We start from the raw sequence: 11,969 nt of genomic DNA, 5'->3' as shown, positions 1-11,969 counted from the left end.
TGGGGTGGCCGAAGCCACCCCAGGCCAACTAGGGTGGTCCAGCTACCCCTTAGTTTTTGGACAAAGTTTTCATCCAAAGTGAGTTTGAGAAATTTCCTTCAACCTAGTATATAAAAGTGACATGTGTCGTTTTTTTTTTAATAACATATGAAATGCACATGAGTTTTTAATAAAACTTATTTCAACTTCGTCATTGTTATTAGAAAAATATGTGCATCTCATATATTCAAGGGATACATGTCACTTTTATAGACTAGGTTGAAGGAAATTTATTCAACCTAGTTTGGAGGAAAACTTTGCCTTAGTTTTTTAAAAATATTTTTTAAATTTTTATTATTTTTAAAGTATAAATAATATTTTATTATTATTTATATTAATGGGACAGATGCCCTATTTTTGACCTTAGAATTTTTTTAGAGAGATTCTAACTATTAACTAGATATTCTTCAATCCAAAATAGACCGAAGAGGATCATATTCTCTAAATGGGTAGAGGTAAGGGGTAGGTAAAAGAGAGGAGAGGGAATAATATTATTTCTTAGTTGGAAGTCTACAAAGGAAACGACTCCAAATATATATTAAATTTGGCCCATGTTACTTTTGTTCGGCTTTGGGCAGAAAGGGAAAATTCATCAATAACTATTGTTCTAATCTGAAATTATTCTTTTATCTACTAGAGCGGTTTACCCAATCTTTTCTCTTTTCCTTTTTGAACAACGAACAAATGTTAGAGAAAATCCAATCAAATCAATTAGCCAGGAATAATGTGGAAAAGAAAGTTGGTGTTGGGCACAACAAATAAAGATACCAAACAAAATTTGAAAAGACATGACCAAAAATGACAGTTTCATTGAATTCCACAACAAATGATAATCATTGGTTTTAATTTGTGTCACCATCCATCATTACACACTAATAATGCGAAGTTACATCAATATAATTCTACAATTGTGATGATGATTCATTCAATTGCATGTATGATTCACTAATCAATTGTTGGCCACCAACAATTAATTAGTGTCAATTATCTCCAAGACTGCAATATTGTGGCATTTTTTAAGTGCTACGACTATTTTGAAGTGATCAACAACATGAGGGGGATATGTTACCAATTTCAAATTGAAAGAAGGAAACTTGGAAGTAACCCTAAACGATTTGTCTACAAGGAAGATTTCGACTGCTTAACAAAAAGCTTGGTTGACTACCTCTTTATGATTGCACGATTGTTTTTATTTTTATTTTTATTTTTTTTAATTTTTTTATAAATAAAAATTTTTGTTGAGAATTATAGAATTGGAGGAGGATTCTTGCCACTATTTATATACAAATAGTATTTCCTGTCATAAATGACGCCCATTGAAGTAATTGTATTCTGTTTGAGTATGATTAGGGGTTGTAATTCGTGTTGAGGTATGAATATAAGACTATATGGGTCAATTTAAACTCGACTCATTTAATTAAACGAGTTAGTTCTTTCAATCCTAACACGGCCCATTTAAATAGGAGGGTGACATGACCCAACCCACACAACCCATTTAATAAATATGTTGTGGTGGATTAACCCGACTTGACCAGTATAACTCATTTAATTAACAAAATTCTCAATTGTTGAACATGAAAATGAAATATACTATGGGAGTTAACTCTTTCCAACTAAGGATGAGAATGATGATAATTTTTTTGTCTTCTACTTTAGGGTTTAAATATTTTAATGGTAAAAAAAAAAAAAAAACCAAAAGATGTTCTAATTTATACAAGTTATATAGTTTACTTACGGATTAACCAGGGTGACCCGAAATTGACTTATTTATTAATCATGTCTAATCGAGTCAACCTAGTTTGACTCAAATTTTATTCTACTAAATCGTAACTCACTAATTTATGTTGAGTTCATTTCAAATTTGCGGGTTGTGTCAAAACTTATCGGCACTAGAAAAAATCAATCATTCTTTAAGCAATACACAACCACTGCCATAAAACGTTCAAACCTCGGCCCACAATCAAGGAACCCATACCATGTTAAGGCAAGGGCCCATTCCGCCCAGACAAGGTTAGCCTGCCATGAGCTTATGACTCGTTGAAACTTGAAAATAGCAATGAGTCTTCGGTCGTTCAGGGCAAAAGGTCGTTTACCCCTCGACTTTCATGATCAAACTTGTAGAAACGGCAAGTCGCTCACCGAGCCGGTTTGCCGTTTGACCATCGGCTACTCCCCCACTTTTCGGTTCAGGCGCTCTTCTAGTCTTCTTCTCCAAGAGTAAGTGAGTAGCCGTTAGCGGGTCTCATCTTCAAATCCAACCCCTTCCTCATGAAACTCACAAGACCCATTTCCTGCCACTTCAGCACCTACACAAAGACCCAAAAATCACAGCGATTAACCAATAGCCCAAGCTCCCTCAAACCGATCAAAGAGCTTCACGCGCGCCTCATCAGAACCCACCTTTATACTGACCCGTCTTCAATCTCTGAGGTTATCAAGTCCTACGCGCTATCTCCACCAACTTTATCCAAGGCGCGCTTCGCTTTCAACCAAATTCAGCGGCCCACATTGCTGGTCTGGAACCATATGATCCGTGGTATGTCACTGAGTGACCAACCTAGTGAATCAATTTGTTTCTATAACCGTATGTATCACGGAGGACGAACGGGGGATAATTTGACCCTAATATTTGTTTTCAAGGCTTGTGCTAGAGTTTCCGACATTGTTCAGGGCCAGAAGTTTCATGTTCATGGTTTGAAACTTGGGTTTGAATCGTATGTTTTTGTTTCCAATGCTTTGATTCACATGTACGCTGCTTGTGGTGATTTGGTTTTTGCAAAGAGGGTGTTCGACAAAATGAACAATAGAGATTTGGTTTCTTGGAACTCTTTGATATGTGGGTATAGTCAGTGCAATAGGTTTAAGGAGGTTTTCGTTCTTTTTAAAGCAATGCAAGCCGCAAATGTGAAGGCTGATGGGGTCACAATGATGAAAGTTATTTTAGCATGTAGTTATTTGGGTGAATGGGAAACTGCAGACTCTATGGTTGAGTATATTGAGGAGAATCGTATTGAGATCAATGTTTACTTGGGGAACACTATGATAGATATGTACGGACGGCGTGGTTTAGTGGATTTGGCGCAGGTAGTATTTGATACGATGTGGGAAAGGAATATAGTTTCATGGAATGCCATGATAATGGGGTATGTGAAAGTGGGGAACTTAGTTACTGCGCAGAAGCTTTTTGATGATATGCCTACAAGGGATGTGATCTCTTGGACTTCTATGATCACGGGTTATTCTCAAGCTAACGAGTTTACTGAGGCAGTGAGGCTTTTCAAAGAAATGATGGCGGCAAAGGTGAAACCCGATGAAATAACAGTAGCTAGTGTGCTTTCTGCTTGTGCCCATTTAGGGTCACTTGACGTTGGCGAGTCGGTTCATGACTACATACGTAAGCATGGTGTAAAAGCAGATGTTTATGTAGGAAACTCTTTGATATATATGTATTGCAAATGTGGGGTGGTAGAGAAGGCACTAGAGGTTTTCCAAGAGATGAAAACAAAAGACTCTGTTTCATGGACTTCAGTAATTTCAGGTCTTGCCGTGAATGGCTTTGCAGATTCTGCACTCGATATCTTCTCTCAAATGTTAAGAGAAGGTGTTCAGCCAACTCATGGAGCCTTCGTTGGGATTTTACTAGCTTGTGCTCATGCTGGATTGGTAGATAAAGGGTTGGAATATTTTGAGAGTATGGAAAAAGTTCACAGACTCACTCCAGAAATGAAGCATTATGGGTGTGTTGTGGATCTCTTGAGTCGCTCTGGCAATCTAGACAGGGCATATGAGTTCATAAAGAAAATGCCTTTTGTTCCAGATGTTGTGGTATGGAGGATATTGTTAAGTGCTTGTAAACTTCATGGAAATGTGGTCGTAGCTGAGATTGCTAAAAACAAGCTTCTGAAATTGGATCCTTGTAACAGCGGGAATTATGTTCTCTCATCAAATACTTACGCTGGTTCAGATAGATGGGATGATGTTCTAAAAATGAGAGAGTTGATGGAGGAAAGCAATGTGCAGAAGCCATTTGGTTGTAGTTCAATTGAAGTAAATGGTACAACATTGTATAACTCTCAAGACCCATATCTTATTCAATCTTAAATGAGGAATCCATTCAGCACGGAATGTAAAACTAGGTATCCCAAACAGAACAGTTCATTTAGTGCATTGGCAGTTTTAGTAAACTCTGATGGAGGTGCCCATCACAGACTGAAAAATGGGTTGGTGCTACAATTGGTCAGAGGGCTTTGATGATGTCGGGAAGGCCCAATAGAGTTCCAGTATTTTGACAATGAGAGGTGTCAGTGACCAAATCCTGATGAATTATGCTAGGTTGGTATAATTTGGGGACATGATTCGACCTTGGTAAGCTATGGAGAAAATGAAGTTTTGGATAACAGGAACTAGACTAGGCACTAGGCAGGACTGTTCAGATTAGTAAATGAAATTATTCTTGAAAAAGCCTAGCGGTCTTCCCTGATACGGGAGGCTCCCCAGCTGGAGGGGAGCCACTCCCCTTCTGTCACCTTTCAAAAATTGTACGCTTTTCTCTCACAGGATTGAGCATTTCGAGTTGGAGCCCTTCACGTGATTCAGGTTCTCCCCATATATGTTGAAAGCAGAGACCACATTTTCTTTCAGTGTAGTTTTAGTAGGAGGATTTGGCGTGAGGTGTTGGGTAGATGCATGATGGCTGATCCTCATGTGGTTTGGGAAGACTCTCTGGAGTGGGGAATCAAGGAATTAAAAGGTAGAAGTCTTGGAGTCAATTTATGTAAATTGGCTTTTGTGGCTGTGGTGTACCATCTTTGGAAAAAAAGGAATGACTTGTGGCATGGGATGTGGTGAGTTCAGAAATTCAGATTTTGAAGAGAATAGATTAGGAGCTTTGTACTCTAGTTATGGGAGCTGGTAGTTTCTGGCGTTAGCAAGGCTATTTGCTGCAGATGGGGTTTACAAGATCGAATCCTCTGTAAATAGTCTCTTGTGTCTGTTATCGCTTTTGGGAAGAAGGTTCTGCAGTGCTGCTTGTTTTGTAAAAGGGAAGTTTTTTCTGCATTGTTTGCTTGTTTTGTTTGTAAAGGTGGGTCTGGTGTAGTTGGGCTGGTTGTAGCCTGATTTGTAGAGTTTTAGAGAGTGAGTTTGGGCTGCTGTTTGCAGCTGACTTTCCAGTTTTTCTGGAGCCTGATTGTATTCTGATTTGTTGTTTAGTAAAGCTGTAAAGTGAAGCTTATTCATTGAAAAAAATAAACTCTCCCCATATACACTTTCCAAGAATTAACATGATCAAATATAGGCTTTTGTGCCTGCGAGTTTAGTGGGTGAAATTTGAGGCAGAGGTCCACTTGAGGTTTTGCATCTCCAAGAAATATTTCTTAACAACATCTTGAATCTCGTCAATCTAAATGCGAGCAAGCTGAAGAACACTGCAGCACTCCAGAGATACCTCCTTATTTGAGGTGTTAGACTTCAATTAAAACAATGTTTGAGCTACTACTGTAGGTTAACTGCTACATACATATTTTACTAATCTCTTGTAAATAGGCAGGGTTGAGTTCATTGTTTCTTGAGAATACATTGGAAAATTTCTTCTGTTTGGTGTGTGAAAAGATTTGTTTCGGCTTAAATTTTTTTTAAAAAATGATTTTCTTATTTTGGAGTGTTTAGTGTAGCATAAAATATTGGTCAACCTGAAAATATTTTTAGTTAACCAAAGAAAATAACATTCGTAGCATAAAATGGTTTACGCTTTTCTCATCTACGTAAACAATTTTTTACTGCTTTCTGACACCCCCTGAAAATGCTATTGTAAGAGGACCTCTTATGAGATCTACTTGTCTGAGCAAATTTCAGGCTACTCAAGCACATGTCTGGACAGGTGGGCTTTACAAGGACCCTCTCGCAATTGGTTATCCGAATTATAAGCAATATGGGCAAACAATTGCACTTGGTCTTAATCCCACCTCTTAAGGCCTTCTATTTTTACACGCTCTTCCTTTGCAACTCTTCTTCGTCATCTTTCTCTCTTCCTCACATATCCTCATATTATAAAATATTTTACTTTGAAACAAAGAGACCTAAGCAAAAGAACTTGAAAAGAATTTAGAAATTTTTTGATATACTTATAAAATTTAACAAGTATATGGGATGTCCACCAGTATGGGCCAAAGGTGCAGAGTAGCAATGTCTCCAATCATTGTATGTTGAATACAGAATTACAGTCTTCCTTGTTTTGCAATGAACTTTTATTTTTAAAACCATAAAGACACAAAGAAAGCTGGTGCATCAAGTTATTGGTTATAAGCAATTTATTTGTAGTAGGCTATCCATATGTTATAGTTCTTAGCTCACATTCATCTCACATGCATCGTGAGAACTTTCTTACAGATTAAACATGACTTTAATGGCACTACCTCCACGAGCACTGGTTTCAAAGGCATCTTCTACCTCCTGCTGTGAGAAGCCAAACCTGTGAGTTATCAGCGGCTTAACGTCGATCTTTCCGGTCTTCAGAAACTCAATGCAGAGCGGCCATGTATTCCGATATCGAAATATGCCAATCACATCGACCTCCCTAACACCCAGAAAAAATTAGACCAACAATATTAAATCGCCACTTATCCTAAAAAGTTAGGCTAATCGGAATGATAAATTTAATCAGTTAATTTATATTCTAACCAACAGCATAAAATCAAAGTTCAAAGACACAGAAATAAAAGAAAGTAACCTCTCTGCTTGTATTATATACTCACATGACACACACATGAAAACGCCCACACTAAAGCCATTGGAAGTTGTACCAAAATTCTAATCAGATTGGTATGGATCCTAATCTGCTAGCATGATTATATTTGTTTTTTAGATTTTTTTTTTTCCCATCGAAACATCACAAAAACAATCTCAGAATCCCCAATCTGTTCCTTTCCCCAAGATTCAAGAGGAAATCCAAGAAAAAGGAAATGGACATGAGTTATAAAGTTATTGGCATGGACCAAGCTTTGTATGCCGAAGTGTTAAAAGCTTCCAAACTAATGGAAGTTGATGTTTGTTTGGTTAGTAGGGGAATTAAAGGCAAATAAAAGCCATTTGCAGAAGCTCATGCATTTCCTTTGCATTTAAGTACACCTACCTGGCTGCTGCCGGGGTAAGAGGGGCAGTCATCTCACTCTTAGCTAATCCAATAAGACAAACTTTGCCACCGGAACGAGTGGCGTTCAACGCCGTCGACGTGGTTTTGTCAAAGCCGACACAGTCAAAGCTGACATCAATGCCAGATCCCATGGCATTTTGTATCTTTACTACTTCTTCACTGACATCCTGAGCAATAACGCTCAAGTTAAATCATTTACAAGTAGAAAGAAACTACTTGGAAAGCAACTTTAAATCATTTACAAACTTGGAAAAAAAAAAAAGAAATGGGAACCTGGATGTTTGTTGAAACTTGAATAGTCTCATCTGCACCAAGATTCTTTGCAATAGATAAACGGCATTCATCAACATCAACAATGACAATTCTTGGTGCTCCAAAAGCACGAGCAGCTAATAGTGTAACAAGGCCTATTGGTCCTGCTCCCATGATCAATACATTAGTCTCAGGACCGACATTTGCACGACGACAAGCATGGACACCAACACTGAGGGGTTCACACATTGCTCCTTCTTCCAAGCTCACATTGTCAGGCAGTTTAAAACACAAATTTGCTGGATGCACCACCTGTTACAAGAAAGTCGCATCGAGCATGTAACTTAAAACATGAATGTTCATGTAATGGTTAAGTGATTAAATTTACCTCTTCCTATCTGCTTAAGCTTTTGGGAAAACTAGTAGTTTAACATAGTATCAGAGCTAAAAGTCATGAGATCAAACCTTGACTCCGTCAATTCACCTCTCATTTTAATTAAATATTTCACATGTTGGGCCTCACCTGTTAAAAGGAAGTTTACTACAACTAGTGGAAGCGGCTCATCTAGCAAGATTATAAGCAGGCTAGTTGGCGCTACGATGAACCTTCTGAACAGGAAAAAGATCAAGGAGCTAGCAAGATTATGGGCAGGCCAGATTAAGAGCATATAAAAAGTTCTAACTATGCTTGTCTGGAACCTATCAATCCATAACCAAGCAATGTTTTAGGAGAAGGGATATATTGTGGGCAAAGCAATCAAAAGTCGCAGTTTGATTTATAACTTTTCATATAATGAACTCTAAGAGTAGGCATGTCACTAGCAGGCCATGCCTCATGAGTGCACATTATGTATAAAATGTCTGTATATTCTTTTAAATTGAAGTCCTACAGAAATGCGCTGTTGTAGCCTTATTTTCCATCACCATGATAGTGAAGAGATAGTGTTAACAAACTCTTAAGTCACTCAATAATAGTAGATTCTAAATATTCATACATGAAATTCGGTTGAACAGAGTCAATATCAATGAGCTTAAGCACAAAGTCAAATGGTACCTTCTCTCCCCATAAGAACAGGATGGAGGACAAAGTCATAGGTTTGAAACCAACTAAATGTGTGTTCTTACTAACAAAATATAATCTTAGGTACCTTATTAGCAAGAGAGCCATTAGTAGGAGGAGAACCAAAAAATTTCATCTCTGGGCAAAGATTGTAGCGACCATCTTTGCAGAGATTGCATTGCCGGCAACTGATTCCAGGCTCTAATGCTACACGGTCACCTACTGCTAGAGACTTCACTTGGCTTCCAACTTCCTCTATGATTCCAGCACACTCATGCCCTATAACCATCGGCTTTTTGACGATAAAATTTGCACATCTCATTGTCTGATAAAAGATAAAAAAGACATCAATCATAGCAGACATCAGTGATCACCAAAAAAATATTGATACAAGTAAATTTATGCAATATCTCCCTCCCTCTCTAAGAAGCCATTTTATGTAATTTGTTGGAGAAAATATATATATATATATATATATATATATATATATATATATATAAACAAGGTGATAAGGAGCATACTACCTTGAAGTGGTGAATATCACTTCCACATATTCCAAGAGCTTTTACCCGAACTTTGACATCATGGGGGCCTAAATTTACAGGAAATTTATGGTAAATGTGAACAACTGTCTCAAAAAATCTTGTATTATCGAGTCATTAGTATTTAATTAGATAAAATAGCTTGGGTGAAACATAATCTGATCATATTAGTTAATGAAATAAGGCCCATCAGCTCATGCTCCTGCAATATAAAGTGGAATAATGGGAATATAAATGTTATTGGAAGTTTTTATTTTTTTTAGTTTTAATACTCAAAAACATTTTATCAAGAAATTTCTTGTTTGACAAGAAAGAAAGGGGTAAAAAGGGCTCGCAGCAGTACGTGCCTACTAGCTCAGCAAAGGTTAATATAGGAAAAATTGATGATCATAAAGCTGCAGAAGTTCTTATTCTTTTGATCATGTTCAGGGTTCGTCTGTGTTTATACAAGCATCCATGAATTTCATATATATATACAAACATAATCGAGAGAAGACATTGCCCAGACAAGAGCTCAAGGAAAGAGAATTTAATTTACCAAGAGAAGGCAGATGATATGGTTGAATTTTAAGGGTTTTGATGCCAAGAAGCCAAGCAGCCAGATTCTCTCCATCTTTTTCGTGTTCCTTGCCTTCAGTACAACTACCCCCTGACATCTCTCTCTCCCTCTCTCTGAGAATGAACTTATTTTATCCTTGCAAAAATGTCATCTAATATATATAACCATTTCTAAGAATATATTCTAACATTGTAACTTCATATTTAAGAATATATTCCAACACTCATTTTGTTACCAACATGGCAACATGTCAGGAGCCACCTGCCATTTTGGACTATCCACCTCCATCTCCATCTACCGGTCTTTCGTTTGTTTGACATGTTTTTCTATTTCTTATTATTATTATTATTATTTTTAAAAATTTAGCTGAATACATTTTTCAGTTTCATATTTTTCGGTGCGACAACGACGCCAGCGGCGGGGAGCAAGAAGGAGTGCATGCAAAAATAAGGTCGGATGGTCGGAGAAGGAGACGCTCAAATTCGAAATATTGTTTACAACTAAAAAAAAAAAAAAAAAAAAAAAACTATTTTACACCGCTTAAAAGAACTTTTTCTTCTCAACCGAAAATTTTTCGGTTTGATCAAGATTTTCAATGGTGCCAAATACGAAAAAAATAAATAAAATCTTTTAAAAATAGGGTTTTTTGGCCTAATTAAGTGTTGCTATTGATGCAAATGATAATGTTCATGTGGACGTAACACACCAAGAAAACAAAAAAAAAAAGCTTAAGGCCCCATTTGGTTTGCAGAATAGACCTTTGGATTGAATTAGCTAAGATTAGGTATAACTAGTCCTTTGTTTGATAATACTCTATTCCTGGGGATAGTCTATTCTCATAGGACTACTAATCTCATACACACAGGATTAGGTAAGCCACTAAAAAATGAATGGCTTAGCTAATTCTTTCTTGTAAGATTAAATTAATTGTGTAAATTGCCACAAAAAACCTCACTTGTGAGATTAAATTTCCTTCTCTTTCTCTGATTCTTCTATATTTCTCTCTCTCTCTCTCTCTCTCTCTCTCTCTCTCTCTCTTATATATATATATATATCTTCATTTCTCTTTTTTCCGTCTCTATATTTCGTTCTCTCTTTTTCTATATCTCTTTCTATTTTCTCTCTGATTCTTCTGGTACAGTTTTTCTGCATGTGCAAACGAAAATTTTTCTCTCTCTATGTTGTCTCCCTTCTCCGTACCATTTCTCTTTTTTTTTTTTTTTTTGTTGATTTCTTTTGATTTTCTGTACCGTTTCTCTCTGATTTTATTCTCTCCGTTTCTTTGTTTTTTTTTGTTTTTTTATTTATGTACCTTTTTAAAAAAATTTTGTTTCTCCGTATCTCTTTTTTCCCTGTTTTTTTTTTTTCTTTGACGGAGTAACAGAATCTGCAAGATTTTTATAAAATACAAATATATAATCTATTTTTTGATTTCTTTTGATTCTCATTACATTCTCCAACTATATTTTTTTGATTTCAAGATTGAGTTTGATGTTGTTTTCTCCAACTATATATTTTTTTATATAAATAATTTTGTAACATAATTGCAAAAAAAAAAAAAAAAGGCCACATACCTGACATAATTAAAAACAAAAAAGAAAAATAAATTATAGTAAAGTTGTTAATGTTTTTTTTTATTAAAAAAAAAAAAAAGAATGAAAGTCCTTAATAATATAAATTGTATTTGTATTATAAGTGTATTTTAGGAAATTTGATCACAATATGATTTCATTCACCAACATATTGAATTGTACTAAACGAATGAATATGATTAGCTAGTCTATTCCAGCGTAAAAAACTAAACAAAAGAATAGGAATAGCTAATTTATTCCACACTCTTCTATTCCCAGTAGTAACTATTCCTTTTCTAATGGATTAGACATTCCGTGAACCAAACGATGCCTAATTATTTGAGGCATTTATCTAATTATACCCTCAATCATATGAAAAAGAATTTAGCATCATGGCAGACAAGTAGTCTCTTATCCTTGTCCTGTTTCTTCAAATTCCTTGTTCTGTTTCTTTTTCTCTTCTTCTTTTCCTGTTTTTGTATTCTACCAAAGAAAATTTACATATAAAAAATTAATAAAAAAAAAAAAAAAATGCAAGAAAACTATGAGAAAGGTTGAAGTGAATTGCAATGCAACTCTACTTTATACCTCAAATGGTCACCAAATTGTATGCTATTGGTTTCCTACTGCTTTCCAGATACGACTAAGGCATGTAATTATCACTAAATAGAGGGGGCTGATCCGATTAATAAGCGCCCGTCGATGTCGTAGCAGAAAGTGATCGGATTGATTATGCTTATATTTGAAGACGACAATCTTGGATCGAAGTGGAACCTACTGATCCATCAGGTCCATT

General features: G+C 36.1%; 2 protein-coding genes across 2 annotated transcripts; one reads left to right on the top strand and one right to left on the bottom strand.

Annotated features, from left to right (window-relative positions):
• Positions 1–2,240: 2,240 nt before the first annotated feature.
• On the top strand, positions 2,241–5,310 carry LOC132182500 (pentatricopeptide repeat-containing protein At2g22410, mitochondrial-like). The gene has a single exon (XM_059595763.1). It carries the CDS (start codon positions 2,308–2,310, stop codon positions 4,138–4,140), a length of 1,833 nt encoding a protein of 610 aa, XP_059451746.1. The 5' UTR covers positions 2,241–2,307; the 3' UTR covers positions 4,141–5,310.
• Positions 5,311–6,320: 1,010 nt separating this feature from the next.
• On the bottom strand, positions 6,321–9,760 carry LOC132181067 (L-idonate 5-dehydrogenase-like). The gene is made up of 6 exons (XM_059594118.1): positions 9,582–9,760; positions 9,026–9,093; positions 8,590–8,826; positions 7,463–7,753; positions 7,169–7,356; positions 6,321–6,613 (listed from the first exon to the last, which is right to left on the bottom strand). Exons 1-6 carry the CDS (start codon positions 9,697–9,699, stop codon positions 6,421–6,423), a joined length of 1,095 nt encoding a protein of 364 aa, XP_059450101.1. The 5' UTR covers positions 9,700–9,760; the 3' UTR covers positions 6,321–6,420.
• Positions 9,761–11,969: the final 2,209 nt, after the last annotated feature.

The sequence above is a fragment of the Corylus avellana genome, chromosome ca5, assembly GCF_901000735.1.
Source record: "Corylus avellana chromosome ca5, CavTom2PMs-1.0".
NCBI lineage: Eukaryota > Viridiplantae > Streptophyta > Magnoliopsida > Fagales > Betulaceae > Corylus > Corylus avellana.
Note: the sequence above shows the minus strand (reverse complement) of the source record. Positions and strands in the feature narration are given on the sequence as shown.

Excerpts from the sequence above, each read along its gene's own strand:
- LOC132182500 (XM_059595763.1), top strand. The coding sequence starts at position 2,308 with ATGAAACTCACAAGACCCATTTCCTGCCACTTCAGCACCTACACAAAG.
- LOC132181067 (XM_059594118.1), bottom strand. The coding sequence starts at position 9,699 with ATGTCAGGGGGTAGTTGTACTGAAGGCAAGGAACACGAAAAAGATGGA. Across the intron at positions 9,094-9,581 it reads ATATCATCTGCCTTCTCTTG|GCCCCCATGATGTCAAAGTT; the intron begins GTAAATTAAATT and ends CTGTAAATTTAG. Across the intron at positions 7,357-7,462 it reads AAGTTTCAACAAACATCCAG|GATGTCAGTGAAGAAGTAGT; the intron begins GTTCCCATTTCT and ends GTTATTGCTCAG.